This window comes from Suncus etruscus, chromosome 12 (genome assembly GCF_024139225.1).
Source record: "Suncus etruscus isolate mSunEtr1 chromosome 12, mSunEtr1.pri.cur, whole genome shotgun sequence".
Taxonomy (NCBI): domain Eukaryota; kingdom Metazoa; phylum Chordata; class Mammalia; order Eulipotyphla; family Soricidae; genus Suncus; species Suncus etruscus.
Window position 1 is genome coordinate 4,044,173 of NC_064859.1, and position 21,433 is coordinate 4,065,605.

Genomic DNA, 21,433 nt, shown 5'->3' on the forward strand with positions numbered 1-21,433 from the left:
AATTTAAAAAAAAAGGGCAAATCAAGGGTGCATGACTTAACAAGTAAAGGGTAAATCTGAAACTGGAGGGTTGGAGAGATAGATTCTATAGAGGGTATGACATTTGCCTTGTGTATGGCTTATGAAACTTTTTTGAATATGGACTCCCAAGCACCACCAGGCATGTCTCCTGAGTAGAACCTTGAGTGGCCTCTGAGCACCTCCCAGTGTACAGTACCAAAAACAAAGACTGAAGCTAGAAAGTCATAACTAAGGAAGGTCTAGAATTCATATATTCTGAAAAATGGCTTGATCAGATGATTGTTCTTGGAAGGATAGATTATGAAGGCCAGATATATGAAGGATAGATTGGAAAAAAGAAAATAAAAAGCGGAGCCTGTGAGGTGGCGCTAGAGGTAAAGTGTCTGCCTTGCAAGTGCTAGCCAAGGAAGGAACGCGGTTTGATCCCCCAGCATCCCATATGGTCCCCCCAAACTAGGGGCAATTTCTGAGCTCTTAGCCAGGAGTAACCCATGAGCATCAAATGGGTGTGGCCCAAAAAACCAAAAAAAAAAAAAAAAAAGGCAAGATTTGTAAGATATAATTGTAGGTTAGAAAGGCGGTGTTTGAAGATATGAACTAGTGTGTTCCCCCTAGGAATCAAAGGAGGTGGGTCCCATGGGGTAGGAATAGGAGATAAGTAATTCTTGGTAGCTGAGCTTTGTTGAAGGCATGATAAGAATAGTGTCTGGAATTTGGTCCTATAAGGTTCTTTGGGGTGAACCAAAAATCAAAAATGAGAACCTTCTGTTATTTGAGTAGGTAGCCTTTTATGGAATAATCCAGCATAGATTTCTGGGGTTGTTTACAATAAAGTTTCAAGTTTACAATGTTCCAACCTCAGTCCTACCAAACCAAAAATCCCATCCCTCCTCTTCCCATCCCCCAACCTGATTCTTTGGCAGTTACTAATAATTACTAATCAAATAAAACATCTTTTTTATGTGTCAGTGTTACTTAAATGCAAGCTAAAGTTTTTTTTAACTAATCTGTGTATTTCTTCCAGTTGCTAGAACCTGTTTGCCACCAGCTTTTTGAGTTCTATCGTAGTGGAGAGGAGCAGTTGCTTCGATTTACACTGCAGTTTCTTCCAGAACTGATTTGGTGCTACCTTGCAGTCTCAGCCAGCAGAAATGTTCATAGCAGTGGATGTATTGAAGCTCTTCTTCTAGGAGTTTACAATTTGGTCTGTATTTAATGCAGTTAGCAAAAACAAATAAACGCAAACAACTTTTTATGCATTTTTGAAAAACTTATGTATGCTTGTCATACCTCAGATGACTTATAGCTCATTCTTCCCAAAATAACTTTATGAAGGTTGAGCCTATCTAGGCAAATATGTAAGTAGGTAAATACACTATTTTTTAATTGATTGAAGACTGAAAATCAGACCATTTCAATTATTTCACAGATATAGCAGAAAATGTCAATGTTGAATTTTAAAGTTTGAAAAATTTAAAAGTCTATTATCTATAAACCATCTGTTTGTGGCCTTAACAAAAAATCTGGGACAAAATAAAAAATCTAAAATTTATCAATAATAATTATATTACAATTGGAATATCGCCAGGGGCTACCCCATTGTTTTTATATATAGTTCGTATTATTATTCTTGTTTGCATGAAGCTATATAGTGTTTGAGATACTTATGGTTTGTACTTTCTAAAATAGAAAAAAATTAATGACCATTTTATGACATTATTTTGTAGCTTTGTTAACTGACTTTGAAATATAACTTATGAGAAAAAAGTCAATGGTATTATACCTTAATTTCAGTTAGCCCTAAACCCATATCACTTATATTATTTATGTATTTTGGCTTTTGGGCTCTGTACTCAGTAATTATTCCTGAGTAAGTTCTCGGAGGACCATAGAAGATGCCGGGGATTGAACTCGGGTCAGCTGCTTGTAAGGCAAGCACTCTACCCACTCACTGTATTATCATTCTGGCCCAATAATTTATATTTTAAAAGTAGAAAATTAACTCCTTGTATACATAAATGATAACGGGATTTTAATTGATTTTCACCTTTTCTTTTTTTTGAAATAACAATTTAACTTCATCCTTTTGATTTTTGTGTGAAAATTAAATATTTTAAGATTTTCTGTTTTACTTTTATAGGAAATAGTTGACAAAGAGGGGCATAGCAAAGTTTTGAGTTTTACTATTCCATCTTTATCCAAGCCATCTTTATACCATGAAGTAAGTTATTACAGTAAGTTTATTAGTACTAAGTTCTGAAGTTGCTTTCAATTAGGTTTGGTTATTAAGGCCAAATAAGTGATCAATTTATTAATACCTTAAAAAGGATGCCACAAAGTGTTCATAATTCCAAACACCAGAGAAATGAAGATCATTAAACTTTAAAATCTGAGAGTAAGAAATCTATTAAAAGTATCTATTTTGGGGGCCGGAGAGATAGCATGGAGGTAAGGCGTTTGCCTTTCATGCAGGAGGTCATTGGTTCGAATCCCGGCGCCCCATATGGTCCCCTGTGCCTGCCAGGAGCAATTTCTGAGCCTGGAGCCAGGAATAACCCCTGAGCACTGCCAGGTGTGACCCAAAAAAAAAAAAAAAAGTATCTATTTTGTAGTCCAGAGCAGTGGCACTCTAGGTAAGGTGTCTGCCTTACTAGTGCTAGCCTAGGACAGAAGACCATGCATGGTTCGATCCCCGGCATCCCATTGGTCCCCCCAAGCCAGGAGCAATTTCTGAGCGCATAGCCAGGAGTAACCCCTGAGCTTCAATGGGTGTGCCCCCCCCCAAAGTATTCAGTTTTGAAATATTTCTCACCTTTTGAAATATTAAAACTACTCTAAAAGTTATGTGATCTGGCAGTTATATAATTCTATGGCATAATTGGGAAGTCAGTATTTTTAAATTTTTATTTGTGGATATGTTTTTAGTTACTAGTTATATCTTTGAACAAAAAAATCAGCAAGAAATCTGGATATTTTAAAGATACATAGTATTTCGTTCCTGGAAAAATAACTTAAGAGCCCAAAAACACAATGTGGAAAAGACATCCTGTGTTCATTGCAACACTATACACAATAGCCAAAGTCTGGAAGCAACTCCAGTATCTGAAGCCAGAGGAGTGGATAAAGAAACTATGGTACATCTACACAATGGAGGGCCCGGAGAGACAGCACAGCGGCGTTTGCCTTGCAAGCAGCCAATCCAGGACCAAAGGTGGTTGGTTCGAATCCCGGTGTCCCATATGGTCCCCCGTGCCTGCCAGGAGCTATTTCTGAGCAGACAGCCAGGAGTAACCCCTGAGCACCGCCGGGTGTGACCCCCCCAAAAAAAACCTAAAAAAAAAAAAACAAAACACAATGGAATACTATGCAGCTATCAGGAGAAATTAAGTCATGAAATTTGCTTATATATGGATATTATTATGCTAAGTGAAATGAGTTGAGGATGGGACAGAGTATGACCACATATTTGTGGGATATTAAAAAAGAAAACTACAACATAGCATGAGAATATTACTTAAAGACAATAGAAAGGAAGGCCATGGTAGGAAGCTTGCCACAAAAGGGAAGGCTGACTGTAGTTAGGACAGAGAAGGGACCACGATGATAATGATTATTGGAAATGATTACAGGACAAGAACAGGGTGCTGAAAGGAGGAAAAGTGATATGCATGATACTCCTTCAGTAACAGTATTGCAAACTATGGTGCCTAAAAGGAAAAAGGAGAGAAGAGAAAAAAGAAAAGTATTTGCAATTGATGTAGGTGGGGGAAGATAGGAGGGAAAGTAGATACATGGTGGTGGCAAATATATACTAGTAAAGGGATAGATTTTAGAATATTGTGTGACTGAATACCATCAAACCTTTTTAACTACAGTGATTCAATTAAAATAAAGACATGGCATTCATGGTAACCATTTTTAATGGGGTATATATTCTTAATAGAGCACTTTCAATAGAATAGCTCTCTGTTCTTTACTCAAATGTCTTTTCTTTAGCCTTCTAGCATCGGGTCCATGGCTCTGACTGAGAGTGCACTATCCCAGCATGGTTTGTCTAAAGTTGTATACAGTGGACCTCACCCCCAAAGAGAGATGCTGACCGCACAGAATAGGTATAATGTGGAAACATAACCTGCTGATTAAAAAATGGCCTATAATGTTTGATGAGTTGTAGGTAACATTTTTACTACTAATTTCATATACAATAAAAATATATCATTCTAAATTGTTATTTTCTATTTCAGATATTTCGGAGATTATATTTTAAGATAATTTTCATCTGTTACTTGAGAAATCTTTTTTTTTTTTTTCAGTTTTGTATTGTTGATGTGATTATACTAGAGGTTTATTGTATAATGTGTCTCCCAATGTCAGACTTCTAGAATTGAAGATTTGTAAGTACTCTTTTTTTGTTTATCTCTAGGTTTGAAGTGTTGACATTCCTGTTGTTGTGTTACAATGCTGCCTTAACCTATATGCCCAGCGTTTCTCTTCAATCACTATGCCAAATTTGCTCAAGGTAAATTAAAATTTAGACACTTTTAATACTGAAATATATGAACCTGAGACTGCTAGTTTATTACAAATGTTATTTTTATTGTATTTAATTTTTTATTTAAAACATTGCTTGGGCCAGAGTGATAGCACAGCTATCACAGCTGTAGGGTGTTTGCCTTGCATTGGGCTCAGTGGCATCCCATATTGTCCCCTGTGCCTGCCAGGAGTAATCCCTGAGAACCGTGGGGTTCTCAAACAAACAAACAAAAAAAACAGGAAAGAAAATAAACATTGCTTATATCAGGCTAGATAATACATAGAAAGCTATCTCTAAGAGATTAAACTACTGAGAAAAAGCATTATTAAAATGTATCAATGTGTATCAATGGAATATTTAATCACAAAATGATTAAACAATATATTTAAAAGAACAGTCTTTTTTTTTTTGGTTTTTGGTTTTTGGCCACACCTGGTGACGCTCAGGGGTTACTCCTGGCTATGCGCTCAGAAGTCGCTCCTGGCTTGGGGGATCATATGGGACGCCTGGGGATCGAACCACGGTCCGTCCTAGGCTAGTCCTAGGCTAGCGCAGGCAAGGCAGGCACCTTACCTCTAGCGCCACCGTGCCGGCCCCAAAAGAACACAGTCTTTTAAAAAAAAACAAATTTTATATTTATCTTTAAATTTAGTGACTATTATTAGATAACTGGACCAGGCCATATAACAAAGATTATTTTACAAAGATTTTCTTAGAGATCTTGGGCTTTAACTCTATATTAACAAAATTAATTTTGGGCCCGGAGAGATAGCATGGAGGTAAGGCGTTTGCCTTTCATGCAGAAGGTCATCAGTTGGAATCCGGCTTCCCATATGGTTCCCTGTGCCTGCCAGGAGCAATTTCTGAGCATGGAGCCAGGAGTTTCCCCTGAACACTGCCGGGTATGACCCAAAAACCACAAAAAAAAAAAAAAAAAGGGCAAAACAAAATTAATTTTAACCATTTAAGTTAAATGGTTAGAAGGTGAAAGACAAATAATAAAGAGGTGCCCAGTATTTCTCTTATTCACCAACTTATATAATCACATTTGAGGAATTTTCTATTTGTTACCAAGAAATCTATATATTTTGGGCATTTGCCATGCATGCAGATGACTAGGGATGGATCCGGGTTCTATCCCCGGCATCCCATATGGTCCCTTGAGCCTGCCAAGAGCGATTTCTGAACTCAGAGCCTGGAGTTAACCCCTGAGCGCCGCCAGGTGTGGCCCATAAGCAAAAAAAAAAAAAGTATATATTTCTTATGCTTTCATCATGTTTTCATATCCTTAGAGATATGCTACTCACAAACATTCATTTTCTTGTTCTAAAGGTTTTGGGTAAGCTTCCATTTACTTGGACTCTTAAGTTTTCAATAAAAATACTATTTGGGTGATTTACAACTGAGTTGAAAACATTTTTTTCTTGGTTTGATTCCTTGGTTTCCTTTTCTTTTTTTAATAATAAGTTTTGGGGCCAGAAATAACGAAGTGGTAAGGCATTTGCATTCTGCAGACCCAGGATGAACCCAGGCTCGATTCCTGGCATCCAGTATGTCCCTCAAGCCTGCCAGTAGCTATTTCTGAGCACAGAGCCAAAAGTAACTCCTTAATGCCGCCGATGTGGCCCCAAAACCAAAAATTAAAAAATAAAAATTTATTTAAATACCGTGGTTACAAAAATGTTCGTAGTTTGGTTTCAGTCATTGAATATACACCACCCTTCACCAATGTAACTAAATTTCCCACCACCTTTGTTCCCCATTTTTATCTTCCTCACCCCCAGCCTGTCTTCAAGACAGGCCTTCTATTTCTCTTGCTCACAACCATTATTGCAGTAGTTGTTGGTTGATACATACACAGTAGATATATAATTGATTTCACTCTCTCTTTTTTGTTGTTGCTCATTTAAATGCTTTCATTCAGTACCAAGAAAAAAGTAAAACATAGTGGTTTTTGAATTTTAAAAAATGGAACCATAGTAGGGTTGGTTAAATAAAGTCTTTGGATATATTATGCAAAAAATTTAAAAGGGGTGTTTTTTTTTTTTATAGTGGGAGCAAGGTTGAGTTGGGGTGCTCGCAAGAAATGCTAAAGAATCCAGGGAACCTACAGGACTATACACAATGGTGTTCTGAGGGTCAAACTCTGCTAAGATTCAAACTTTTACCTTACACGTACCCCTGACTTGCTTATCTACCATCTTAGCCCCTAAAAGAGCATATGATTCTAGCATTGGCTAAATAGGACCCAAATATTAGCAAAAGTTAACTCTAATTAATGAAATTATTATTTTAATTTTCTTCTATGTGGTTTTTCCCCCTATCCTTCTCTGAATTTTTTATGAATATGTTACCTTAAAAAATAAGAAAGGGGATAAACAAAAACAAAAAAGTTAAAAAGTGAAAAGTAGCTGACATTATAAAAAAGAAGAAAGGGGGCCGGAGAGATAGCATGGAGGTAGGGTGTTTGCCTTGCATGCAGAAGAACGGTGGTTTGAATCCCAGCATTCCATATGGCCCCCTGAGCCTGCCAAGAGCTATTTCTGAGCAAAGAGCCAGGAGTAACCCCTGAGCAAAGCTGGGTGTGATCCAAAAACAAAAACAAACAAAAAAAAAGAAAGAAAGAAAAGAAAAGGAGGGGCCGGAGAGATAGCATGGAGGTAAGGCGTTTGCCTTTCATGCAGGAGGTCATCAGTTCGAATCCCGGCATCCCATATGGTCCCCTGTGCCTGCCAGGAGCAATTTCTGAGCCTGGAGCCAGGAATAACCCCTGAGCACTGCCGGGTGTGACCCAAAAACCACAAAAAAAAAAAAAAAAAGAAGAAGAAGAAGAAGAAGAAGAAGAAAAGGCTGGGGATATAGCTCATGTTTTAATAGGAACCTAAGTGTTGGTTACTAACACTGTGTAGTTCCCCAAATACTATTAGGAGCAAACCTGAAAGCTGAGCCAGGAATGATCCCAGTGTTCTGCCAGGTATGTGGATCCTGAAAACAAAAGAAAAGGGGAGGAGGGAGAAAATACCTTTTGTGTTCAGTAGGGAAAATATAAAATAAAAGAATGTGTAGAATTTGTTAGGAAATTTCCTTAGAAAATTCGAGTTTGTGATGCTAGACTAGAAACAGTAAAATGAATAAGGTTCTTGCCTTGCATGTGGCCAACGTAGGTTTGATCCCTAACTCCATCAGAAGTGATCTCTGAGCACAGAACTAGGAGTAAGCCCTGGGTGTGGCCCAACACACACACACACACACACACACAGTTAAAAATTAGAAGCAGAGTCCATAGAAAAGTACTTGGAAATCAAATGAAGGGCTAAAAGAAGATCGTATAGCAAGCAGGTAAAGTGCTTGCCTAGCTTTGATCCCCAGCTCTCCATGTGGTCCCCAAACCCTACCAGGAGTGAATCCTGAATCAGAGTCAGGAGTAAGCCCTGAGCATCAATGGGTGTGCCCCCCTCCCCACAAAAAAATTAAATAAATACAAAAATTGATGAAAAATTGTATAGAAATTATGTAGGACTACAGGAAGGAACAGCGCAGCAAGTTAGAGAAAATATAAAAGTGGAGGGTCAGGGCCAGCGAGGTGGTGCTAGAGGTAAGGTGTCTGCCTTGCAAGCACTAGCCAAGGAAGGACCGATGTTCGATCCCTGGTGTCCCATATGGTCCCCCCAAGCCAGGGGCAATTTCTGAGCGCTTAGCCAGGAGTAACCCTTGAGCATCAAACGGGTGTGGCCCGAAAAACCAAAAATTAAAAAGAAAAGTGGAGGGTCAGAGTACAGAGTTTAAATTGTTTGCCTTACATTCTGAGGCCTTAACGGTCTTGACCTCTGGCATCACATAAGGTTCCCTCAGCCTTATCAGAAGTGTGGTACCTGAGTACTAAACCAGGAGTAAGCCCTGAGCACTACTTAGTATGGACCCCACATCAAAAATATAATTAAAAAAAAAAAAAAGATGCAGACATGGAGAGCCTTTCAGCTATTTGTTGAATGAGCATAATTGCCTATCCTAAATCTTGTTTACATTCTTTAAAGGCAGGGGTGTACAGAGGGGTTTTGTTTGTTATGGTTTTTGGTTGTTTTTTTTTTTTTTTTTTTTTTTTTTTTTTTGGTTTTTGAGTCACACCCGGCAGCGCTCAGGGGTTATTCCTGGCCCTGTGCTCAGAAATATCTCCTGGCAGGTTCGGGGGATCATATGGGATGCCAGGATTCGAACCACCGACCTTCTGTATGCAAGGCAAACACCTTACCGCCATGCTATCTCTCCGGCCCCTGTTACGGTTTTTTACTATGTGTTGTGGTAGTGGGATTCATGGGTTATAACAGTGTTTTTCAACCTCTTTTGTGCAAAGGCACACTTTTCATCAAAAAACAACAACAACAAAAAAAAAACCGTGAGAGGGGGCCGGAGAGATAGCACAGTGGGAGAGATGATTTTTACACAAAATATGTGGAGATGGATGGAAGAAAGGATAACAATTTATACATAAAAATAAAATAAAATAAAATGTGGGGCCAGAGAGATAGCATGGCGGTAAGGCGTTTGTCTTGCATGCAGAAGACAGTGGTTCGAAACCAGCATTCCATAGGGTCCCCCGAGCCTGCCAGAGATAGCGTTTGCCTTGTAAACAGCTGATCCAGGACCTAAGGTGGTTGGTTTAAATCCTGGCGTCCCATATGGTCCCCCGTGCCTGCCAGGAGCTATTTCTGAGCAGATAGCCGCCCAAAAACAAAAACAAAACAAACAAAAAAAATCATGAGACACACCACCATTAGAAAATATTAAAAAAATTTAAGCCTGTGCCTATTGACTATATATAAAATAATTCTCTTGAATAGGAATCAAATAAACACAAATTATTTTATAATTACTTTATTAGTTTTATAATGATTGGTCTATTTGTGAGCCCAAGCTGCATGTTATGGATCAGATTGGAATTTTCCCCATGGTACACCAGACTATCTCATGGCACACTAGTGTGCCTGAGCACAGTGGTTGAAAACGCTGGGTTAGAAGGTGCGTGGAGGGCCTGGAGAGATAGCATAGAAGTAGGGCATTTGCCTTTCATGCAGAAGGACAGTAGTTCGAATCCTGGCATCCCATATGGTCCCTGGAGCCTGCCAGGAGTAACCCCTGAGCGCCAACAGTTGTGACCCCCCCAAAAAAAATAAAATAAAGTTGCGTGGGGTCCCCAAGTGGAGCATGGAGCATTCTGTGGGCGGAGACAGCCTACCTTTGTGATGGACCATGGAAAGATCATGTTTGCTGGGGGTCTTCTTTGGCTGCCACATGCAGGTGAACAGGAAACCAGATAGGGAGCAAAGAAGCAGCTTTTTTTTTTAAAGTTTTTATTTTATTTTTTAATGTTTATTGCTATTAGGAAGAGCTTCTTAAAGAGTCCCCTTTGTGCCCAAACACAGGTAGAAATCCCTTTTTTGTTGTTATGGGGAGGAGGATTTGGGCCTGCAAACGGCTGTGCTAAGAGGTTAACTCCTGGGACCAGAGAGATAGCACAACTGTACGGTGTTCGCCTTGCATGCAGAAGGTCGCTGGTTCAAATCCCGGCATCCCATATGGTCCCCTGAGCCTGCCAGGGGTGATTTCTGAACGTAGAGCCAGGAATAACCCCTGAGCATTGCCAGGTGTGACCCAAAAATCAAAAAAAAAAAAAAAAAGAGGTTAACTCCTGACTCTATACTCAAGAATTACTCCTGGTGGGCTTGGGGGACCATACAGGATGCCAGGGCTTGAATTCAGGTGAGCCATGTGGAAGGCAAACACCTCACCTGGTGTTCTGTCACTCTAGCCCCTGTACAGAGTTAAATTTCACATATCTATAATTGTCATCTAGAGTATGAGATATCTACATCATTTTTGTGAGCTTTTTATTTTGCCAAGCCCTTATAAATATCTCCCAGCGTCATCCTTTCACAAAAGGGAGATGATTTTTACACAAAATATGTGGAGATGGATGGAAGGAAGGATAACAATTTATACGTAAAAATAAAATAAAATAAAATGTGGGGCCAGAGAGATAGCATGGCGGTAAGGCGTTCGTCTTCCATGCAGAAGGACAGTGGTTCGAAACCGGCATCCCATAGGGTCCCCCGAGCCTGCCAGGAGCTATTTCTGAGCATAAAACCAGGAGTACCCCCTGAGCATTGCTGGGTGTGACCCAAAAACCAAAATAAATAAATAAAATAAAATAAAAATAAAATGTTTTGTTTTTATTTCTCATTTTGCTGTGGTCCTATGAAATGTTGTTATGAAAATATGTGTAAAGACCATTGTATCAGAAATTTGATTTAAGGAGTAATTCAATACAACACTTCACCAGTAGAACTTAAAACACTAGGTCTGACTCTAAAGTGGTGTCTTAGTGGTGAGCAAACCCCAGGGAAGATTTTAATAGAAAATTATTAGGTAAATTCTATGCCATATAAAAAAAATGAATATTCACCAAGTCAGAAAAAAAGAAGGGAGGGGAGGAGAAAAAAAAGAAGTCGGGAAATAGATATAAGCAATTTTAAGTAAAACCCAACTTTTAAACCACAGAAAATGATATGAGGAATCTGTCACATGTCTTTTTTGGGGGGAGTTAGGTCACATCCGGCAGCTCTCGGGTTAGTCCTGGCTCTACACTCAGAAATCACTCCTGGCAGGCGTGGGGTCTCATGGGATGCCGGGATTTGAACTACCGTCCTTCTGCATGCAAGGCAAAAGCCCTACCTCCATGCTATCTCTCCGGCCCCCACATGTCTTATATTTTTATGTTTTCAGTTTTCCCAACTCCTATTCTCTGTTTCTACTTAATCATTAATTGTTTAGCAGTTTTTTCTAATTAAGAAGTCTTGTTAAAATTGTTAAAATGAGCATTGTTGGGCCCAGAGAGATAGCACAGCGGCGTTTGCCTTGCAAGCAGCCAATCCAGGACCAAAGGTGGTTGGTTCGAATCCCGGTGTCCCATATGGTCCCCCGTGCTTGCCAGGAGCTATTTCTGAGCAGACAGCCAGGAGTAACCCCTGAGCACCACCGGGTGTGACCCAAAAAACAAAAACAAACAAAAAAAAAGTGCATTGTTAAAATGACTAGAAAAAATAGGTCTTCCTAAAGAATAAAATGAAAACCCATGTTTTAACTATCCAGTCCTTTTGGCTGTGTGATAACTGTTTTAGATTATTGCCCAATTTGGTTGTTGGTGATTATTTCAGAATTATTTTCTGAGTTATCCTGGAGAAAAATACATAAATATAGATAAAGTGGGGGCCGGAGCAGTGGCACAGGCGGTAGGGTGTTTTTGCCTTACACGCACTAATCTGGGACAGACTGCCGTTCTATCCCACAGAGTCCCATATCATCCCCCAAGCCAGGGGCGATTTCTGAGCACGTAGCCAGGAGTAATCCCTGAACATCACCGGATGTGACCCAAAAAAATCAATAAAAGGGGGTGTGTGTTCTTTTAATAGTCATTAACCCAATTACAATTGTGTTTGTAATCATGGTGCTTAAATAGTTTATATTAAAATAAATACAGATAACATTGTCACATTCGGTGAGAAGTGTGTCCCATTCTTTTACATTCTGATTGTAATAAATTGTGAAAGAAATTCAGACACTTGGACATTTCCCACCCTCCAGATATGCAGATCCAGTCTACTGAGCACAACTGTTGTTACTATTAGCTTTGCTTTCCTGATTCAGGCGGATGGCCAGCTTGATAGCTGTGTGTTCCTGTGGAAGGTGGCATAAATTTGACAAATTAGGTTTTAGTCAACAAATTTCATTTTTCTGTCATATTAAACATTGTAAATGGCCCTCTTAAAGGAATTTATTCACTAATATTACAAATTACAAATAACTTTTATTAGTATGAGTCCTTTAAACTTGGGAAAAATTGTGTTCACTGATGGACATCATTTTTAACATGACTATTTTCTGTGGGTTCTCTTTTTTTTAATGCCACACCTGGCAGTGCTCAGAGCTTACTCCTGGCTCAGCACTCAGAGGTCACACCTGGTAGTGGTCAGGGATCACTATGGGGCGCCTAGGAAAGAACCCCAATTAGCTGCATTTAGGGCCAGCATCTTGCCTACTGCACTGTTTCTCCAGCCCCATAGTTGATTATCTTGCCTTGATGTGGAATAATAATATTCAAAGATGAGCCTATATTGGTCTGCAGTAGAATTCTGTACAGTGGGGAGGATGTTTGCCTTGCACTCAGCCGACCTGGGTTCAATCCCAGACATCTCATATGGTCCCCAGTGCTGCCAGGAGTAATTCCTGAATGCAGAACCAGGAGTAAACCTTGAGCACCACCAGGTTTGACCCAAAACCAAAACAAATCAAAACAAAAAGATGAAGTTATAGGATGCTAGTAGTAAGTTAAATTATCCTCAAGTGAGCCAGCTGCCTGCTAGGGATGACTAATGAAGGCTTAATTTTGAACTCTTTGTCTATAATAAAACCATATTACCTTCATCTCACCTTCCATCAGCCTTCCAAACCATCTGAACAGATTTGTTCTTGCTTTTTGCCCATTAAGTACACTTTTATAAAAGCAAGTGAACATTCTATGGATTTTTTCCTCCGAATCAAATTGAGATATAGATGTGTGTATTTACATATGTTGATTGATTGCCATTTTGTGATTTGGCAATTAATTAATTGGCAGCTCCTTTTATAAAAATGCTTAGGGCCAAAGCAATAGCACAGCTGGTAGGGCGTTTGCCTTGTACATGGCCAGCCTAGAACAGACCCAGGCTTGATCCCCAGCATCCCATACGGTTCCCAAGCCTTCCAGGAGTAGTTTCTGAGCACAGAGCCAGGAGCATAGAGCCCCACCAGTGTGGCCTAAACCCTCCCCCCCTTTTTTGGGGGGGTCACTCCCGGTGGCACTCGGGTTACTCGTGGCTCTACGCTCAGAAATAGCTCCTGGCAGGCTTGGTGGACCATATGGGATGCCGGGATTTGAACCACCCTCCTGCATGCAAGGCAAACACCTTACCTCCATGCTATCTCTCCAGCCCCCCAAAAAGTTTTTAAAGCACCGTGATTAAAAAGTAGTATTGTTAATAATGAGGTTTTATGCATACAAAATGGCAAATTTTTTCTTACCTATAATACATTTCTAGGGTATATCTTATATGAGGTCATTTCTCTTTTTTGGGGCGGTGACCACACCTAGCAGTGCTTAGGGGTTACTCGTGGCTCTGCACTCAGGTATCACTCTCAGGGAACATATGAGATGCCTGGATAGAACTCAGGTCATTCATGTGCAAGACAAAGTGTCCTACCAGTTGTTCTATAGCTCCGGCCCCATTAGGTTATTTAGGTTAGTATTGAAAGATTCTACTATTGATTTTTTATGGTTTATTATTTTGTTTGTAAACTGCTTTTTACTTATCTAAATCTTGTCCATTCTTTACAGCTTAGATAAAATATATTTTTCAGGGTCCAAGAGATAGCATAGAGGTTAAGATACTTGTTTTGCATGTTGACCGCTTCGTGTAGTTCCCTTGAACCCTGCCAGGAGTGATCTTTGAACAAAAAGCTAGAAGTAAGCCCTGAGCACAGCTGACTGGCCCTAAAACAAATCATCTTTTCTACAGCTGCTTAAGCACGGTTTGTGTCTGATACTTTTTTGAATTGATAAAAAAAAAAAGGAACGCAAACTAAGATCAATAAAGTATTCATTACTAGATAGGCAATCTTGACATTTTTGTCCTCTATTTTATTTTTCCTTTCTGATGACCATCTGTCTTTTCCTCACTATTTATTTTTTTATTTTATTTATTTTGGTGGGGGGGGGGCAACCCGGCAGCACACAGGGGTTACTCCTGACTTTGTACTCAGAAATGGCTCCTCTCATGCTCCAGGGACCAAATGGGATGTCAGGGATTGAACCAAGTCTGTCCTGGGTCAGCAGTGTGCAAGGCAAATGCTCTACCACTGTGTTACCACTCCGGCTCCCTTCCTTACTATTTAAAATGCAGAGGGACTTTAGAATTATTTTATTTTATATTTACATTTATTCAGTTGGATAGGAAATAGAACTATGCCAAAGTCTAACTATTTCTGAAATTAAAAATTATAAAACAGTAATTTTCCCTTTCCAACTAGTTTCCACTCATTTTTCACTTTTTTTCAAAGAAAGTATCAGACACAAAAATAGTGCTTAAGGGGCCGGAGATATAGCATGGAGGTAAGGCGTTTGCTTTTCATGCAGGAGGCCATCGGTTCGAATCCCGACATCCCATATGGTCCCCCGTGCCTGCCAGGACCAATTTCTGAGCCTGGAGCTAGGAATAATCCCTGAGCACTGCCGGTGTGACCCAAAAACCGCACACACGCACACACACACACACACACACACACACACACACAAAATAGTGCTTAAATATTTACTGAATGGATAGATTGAAAATTCAATCATAACTTTTATTCATTGATCTTGATTATTTAAAAATAACTTATTTAATAACTTATTAAAAAAGGTATAGAGGGACCGGAGAGATAGCATGGAGATAAAGCATCCCATATGGTCTCCGGTGCCTGCCAAGGGCTATTTCTGAGCATAGAGCCAGGAGTAACCCCTGAGCTCTGCCAGGTGTGACCCAAAAAAAACAAAACAAAACAGAAAAAAGTATAGAGTATAAGAATTTTTTTCCTGAGCCTGAGCAATAGCACAGCAAGCAGGGTGTTTGCCTGTACACGGCCCAAGTTTCATCCCCAGCATCCCATATGTTCCCCAAGCCTGCCAGGAGTAATTTCTGAGTGCAGCACCAGGAGTAACCCCTGAACATAGATCCAGATGTGACTCCCCCACAAAAAGACAGATTTTTTTCCCCCTAGGAATTATAAAGATATAGAGAGCAGGTAGGACACTTGCCTTGCATGTGACCAACCTGGATTATTCAATCTCTGGTATCTTCCATGCCACCCCCAAAAACTGTTAGGAATATTCCTTAGTTCAGAGCCAGGAGTTTAAGTCCTGAGCACAGCTGGTATGGTCCCTTCTCCCCTCCCCTGCAAAAAAAAAATAAAATAAAATAAATATTTTTTTCTATGTTGCTTCCTTATATAAAGAGAGTAGTAAACTCAAGTTTAGAAATAAGTTTATAAAATTAATATTTACTGCACAACTAATTTTTCTTTATTTTAGTCTTAGTCATATCAAGCTGCTATAACATAACTACCATAACACAAATTGAGTGGCAGAAACAGTGGCCAATAATTTATCACAATTGTGGAAATTGAGAAATCTAAGCATATTTGGTTCCTGGTTAAAACTCTGTTCCAGGCTTGTAGGCAACTGCCTTCTGGTTATGTCTTCACATAGCAACAAGCAGTTGGTGAACCAATTCTGAGACTCTGGTTCACTTACTCCAGAACAGCATTATCTCTGTGTGAATATATTTTTCTCAGTCCAACTTTCTCAGCAATATATTACCAGTAAGTGTTTGGAAAAATTCTTTTTTTATTTTTTTTTTATTTTTGGGCCACACCGGCGATGCTCAGGGGTTACTCCTGGCTCTCTGCTCAGAAATCACTCCTGGCAGGCATGGGGGACCATATGGGATGTTGGGATTCGAACCACCATTGGTCCTGGGTCAGCACTTGCAAGGCAAATGCGCTACCGCTGTGCTATCTCTCTGGCCCCTGGAAAAAATTCTTTATTTCATAACTTTTAGATTTGTTGGTAGAACATAACAGACCTCTTTTCAGCTATCGAAAAAAGTTAAATCTTGCAAAAGCTTGAATGAAACTTGAACTGATTCTGAGTTACCTTAATTGAAATAACTCAGAAACTGAAAGACAATTACTGGATGATTTATTTCTTCTGTGAATTATAAATAATCAAAAGCAAGCAAACTAACAACCAAAACAATTAGGACACTGAAAATACAGTAGAAGAGGAGAAGGAGAAAAGGGTGGAATGGGTAGTGGTGTATCAATTTGATAGTACGAATAGCGTTAAAACTTTTTTTGTGAGTACTGTGACGTAGTTATACACATATGCAAACGGAAATGTACTCTTGAAATTTACCCTGTACTATAAACCAATGGCATACTTAATGATATTAAGTATAACTAATTTATGTTAGTTATATTTTATAGAAAATCATATTTATTATATTGTTGCCTTATGTGTTAAAAATAAAATACCTACTTTGATACCTAAAAGTAAATACCAATTTTACAAATATTTATTTTAATCTTTCTAGAATCTGTGTTTCTGGATATCCTCGACAGCATGTAAGAAAATACAAAGGTATCAATAGCAGGATACCAGTTTCTTCAGGATTCATGGTGCAGATGTTAACAGGGATTTATTTTGCCTTGTAAGTTTACTTATACAAAAGAAAAGTAAATGAAAACTTGATCTCTTTGGAAAATTATACTGTTACTTTATTGCTCCTATATAAAAGCTGATTTTTTGTTTGTTTGTTTGTTTGTGTCAGGGGTTACTCCTGGCTCTATGCTCAGAAATCGCTCCTGGCAGGCTCGGGGGACCATATGGGATGCCTGGATTTGAACCAATGCCCTACCTCCATGCTATCTCTCCAGCCCCTTTAAGCTATTTTTTGTGGAAGAACATTAATCTTGATAATTGCATATTTAAAACATGTCTGTTCATATATATATACAATTATATAACATAATATTACATATTACACACACACACACACACACATATGTTGTTTTTGGTTTTTAGGCACACCCAGCATTGCTCAGGGGTTACTCCTGGCTCTATGCTCAGAAATCTCTCCTGGCAGGCACGGGGCGCCATATGGGATGCCGGGATTCGAACCACTGTTGACCCTGGGTTTGCTTGCAAGGCAAACGCCCTACCACTGTGTTATCTCTCCAGTCCATTATCTGTTAATATTTTGAAGAATGTGTTACAAACTATGACACTATATATTTCTAATTCAAAGATACAATAAACTTAGTAGGACTGGAAACGTAGTTGATAAGGCACTTGCCTTACACCTGGCCTGCCAGGGTTTGGTTTCCAGTGCCACACATTGTTTTTCTGAGCACAGCTATATATGACACCCCCCAAAAAAGAAAATTACCTAATTATACTCATAATCTCTTCACTTTTTTGCCTTCTTTCTGTAATTCCCAAATAGCTCTTTTTCCCATAGTGATTTTTTCTAATATTTTAATTAAAAAAACCTTAGAGCCTCTTTGTTTAGAAATGAGTTGTGGGGGTGGAGAGATAGTACAGTGGATAGGGCTTTTGCCTTGCATGTAAGTTTATTGAGCCACCTGTATTAGATTACTAATCTTTCATAGCTCTGGGATGCTTTAATGCATTTTGCTTTGTTTCAGAGTGATAATTTTTATTTATTTTCACTCACACTGATTATATTTTCATTCTCTTTGCCTTTCCTTTTTGTTGTTATTATTTGTGATAATCACATTTAGTTTTCACATTGGGCTGTGGTGCTTGCCAAGCAGGGATCACATTGTTTAATTGTGCTTGCTGAGAGTCAAATACTTTTTTTTTGTTGCAGTGCTAAGAGATCCCTGGCTTTGTTGTAGTTCCAGGATGGATTCCATCTTGAAACAATAGCCCCTGGGCTATTGTTTGCCACCTGTTGGAAGGTGCACAGCCTTACACTTACAAGGGAGACACTGCCTGTGCCTCCCAATTTACTGATTCTTTTCTTGAATCTATCCTAGACTATGTTAAGTCTTCTGATGAGCCCATGAATAAATTCTTCATATCTTTTTACGGTCTTTTTTTTTTCTCACCTTTTCTTTTGATTTATCCAGTCTGCTGAAATCTCAACTTGTTTTCCATCTTGTTCATTTACCATATTAATAATCATTATTTAAAGTTTTTAGGTAACTGCAACAGCTGAATCTTCCCTGAATTTGATTCTGTTGGGTTTTGTTTCTTGACGGTGGTATTTTCTTCTTGAATGTTATGTGCCTTGAAATATTGCCTTGGGGCCAGAATGATAGCTCAGCTATAGGGCATTTGCCTTGTATGCAGCGGACCTGGGCTTGATTTCCAGTATCCCATATGGGCCCCCAGCCTGCCAGGAAAGATTTCTGAGAGCAGAGCCAGGAGTAATCCTTGATCACCCCCGGTGACAGACAGACAGACAGACAGACAGACACACACACACACACACACACACACACACACACACACACACACACACACACACACCAGGAAAGATTTACACACACACACCAGGAAAGATTTACACACACACACACACACACACACAGCCATTCTGTTTCTGGGTCAGACACTAGACTGGGGTCACTATCCATATATACTTGGAAATGGACATACTGCGTTATATCCAATTCATCCTCTCCTAATACTTGTGCTTTAGAGTGGGAGGTAGATTTCTAGTTTTTCTCATTATTCTTGCCTCATCCTCAACTTCCCTGTGAATGTTCACTTAGCCCTCAGAGAAGGTCTCTCTGGTCTCTCTGTGATTTTGACTTATCTCCAGGGTAGAGTTCTGAGCTTGTTTCAAAACTTACACTCAGCCTGGGGGTTGAGGGGAAGGGGAGAGAAGTAGGGTTCTGGGCTATGCTTGTTCAACCTTAATTAATTCTAAGCAGGCCCTGTATCCTTGCAGCAAAGGGAGTAAAAGGTTCTGCCCCTTTCTCTGGTAGATTCAGCGCTGGATGATTCTTCCCACAAAGAGAGTTTGCTTTCCTTTGTCTTTCCCTCTTCACTACTTCGTTCAGGATGAAAACATTTGTTGCTCTTTCCCCGAACATTTGTTGCTCTTTCCCTGAAGGCTTTAAAATGTCTGTTTATGAAAGGACTCTGGCAGAATTTTCTTGCCTTTTCTGCATGCTTCTTCTTAGGGACAGTGTCACCAAGGGCACTTTCTGTGTTTCTCTTTACTTTGCTCCCACTTTTGTTTGTTTTTGTGTTCCCTGAAGCAGGTTAGTGGAAAAGAGTTTAGGAGTTGATCTGTGTTCCCCTTAATCTGCTCCCTGAAATTCTGTACTCTTATGCTAGCCTACATATAGCTTTTAGCAATTGTTAAAAACTTTAATGTTACCCTTCTTAAACTTAGCATTATGGCCAGTTTCTTCAAAGGCATCTATCTACCTTAGGTTACTAGCTACGTGCGTATTCTATGACCTAAGTTGTTTGCGGGATTCATGAAACTATAGTTGGTTTTGTAGATTACCTGGCTTTTATCTTGCTTTCAGGTGGGATCAGTGGTCTTTGCATTTGTATTTCAGACCTCATTTGGACTCATAATGTAATTCATATTTCTTAATTTTGTTGGCAGATGACTAAACTATTATTTCTGTAACGTTTTCTTGTTTTTGTTTTGTTTCGTTTTGGAGTCACAACCAGCGGCACTAGGGTTACTCCTGGCTCTGTGCTCTGAAATTGCTCCTGGCAGCCTCAGTGGGCCATATAGGATGTTGGAGATCGAACCCAGATCTGTCCTGGGTCAGCTGCATAATAAGCAAACACCCTACCTCTGTGCTATCACTCTGGCCCCTGGTTTTCTTTGTTTAGATAATTTTTAAGATACTTGACCTTGTCTTTGGAAATTAATATGTATACATGTACCTCCCCCCCATTGTCCTCTATTTCTAACATATTTCATATATATTTTGAAATGACTGTTAGAAAGCAAAGAAGTAGCTACTTTGGATACTGAAAGCCACAGTAATTTTATGTTCTTAATAAAAAAAAATGTGGGAGTTACATAGTAATTTGACCAAAATGTATTCTGAACAGAGTTCTAAGGTATATCATTTATTGTGCTCTTAACTTGCCTTTTTTGTTTGTTCATTTTTGGGCCACATCTGGTGACGCTCAGGGATTACTCCTGGCTATGCACTCAGAAATCACCCCTGGTTTGGGGGGACCATATGGGATGCGGGGGGATCAAACCACGGTCTGCTCTGTGCCACCACTCTGGCCCATTAACTTGCTTTTAACACGTAAAATGCTTTGAGATCCATCTTAGCTTTTTTGAATTTTGTTCTTTAAATAGACTTGTTCTATAGAGAAGAAATGTACTTGTAGAAACTTTTCCTTGCTATTTATAGGAATTTAAATATAATTGAAAAGAATTAAAATATTTAAAAGCTATTTTAAAGGAAGGAGGAATGCTAAGTAATGTGTTAATCTCACCTGTTATTTTCCTTAGTAAAATGATTTCTAATTTTATTTAGTCAAATAATATAGAGCTAATTTTAAAGTAATTCTATTTTCTTTACGTAATTTATTTAATTTTATAGTTATAATGGAGAATGGGATCTTGCTCAGAAAGCATTGGATGATATAGTATACAGAGCCCAGCTGGAATTATATCCAGAACCACTACTGGTAGGTACCTCATACATTTTCCAAAATTTTGTGACTTAAAAGTCTCTTGATTTTAGAACTATAAATTGAGAAGTATCTTTTTTGGTTTGGGTTTGTTTTGTTTTTTTGGGTACACCCGGAGATGCTCAGGGCTTACTCCTGGCTATGCACTGAGGAGTCACTCTTGGTGGTATTTGGAGGATCGTATGGGGTGGTAGAAAACGAACTCATGTCAGGCTCATACAAGGCAAGCGCCAGACTGCTATCCTATTACTCTAGCACTGAGAAGTGTCCTTTTTTGGGGAATTAACAATGTCATTAATAATTGATATTCCTGTCATGAAAAAAATTTATATTTAAAAGGTGAAAATTGAGCCAGAGAAATAGGACAGAAATAGGACTTTGCCTTGCATATAGCTGACTTCCGTTTGATTTCTGGAACCACGCAGTCCTTCAAGCAACCCCATTTTATTTTCTTTTTTGGTTCTTGGGCCACACTTGGCAGTGTTCAGGGGTTACTCCTGGCTCTGTGCTCAGAAATTATCGCTGGTAGGCTTAGG

At 39.2% G+C, this 21,433-nt stretch overlaps 1 protein-coding gene across 4 annotated transcripts in view; it reads left to right on the forward strand.

Annotated features, from left to right (window-relative positions):
• The window catches only part of HYCC1 (hyccin PI4KA lipid kinase complex subunit 1), a 50,023-nt gene that overhangs the window by 9,268 nt on the left and 19,322 nt on the right, over positions 1–21,433 (forward strand). For 3 of the 4 annotated variants that reach the window (XM_049785179.1, XM_049785181.1, XM_049785182.1), the window contains 6 exons: positions 1,046–1,225; positions 2,162–2,242; positions 4,018–4,133; positions 4,445–4,540; positions 16,780–16,896; positions 20,807–20,894. In XM_049785179.1, coding sequence (XP_049641136.1) covers positions 1,046–1,225; positions 2,162–2,242; positions 4,018–4,133; positions 4,445–4,540; positions 16,780–16,896; positions 20,807–20,894 — 678 coding nt within the window. The remainder of the gene's footprint in view (positions 1–1,045; positions 1,226–2,161; positions 2,243–4,017; positions 4,134–4,444; positions 4,541–16,779; positions 16,897–20,806; positions 20,895–21,433) is intronic. The other variant, XM_049785180.1, reaches the window with a different exon arrangement.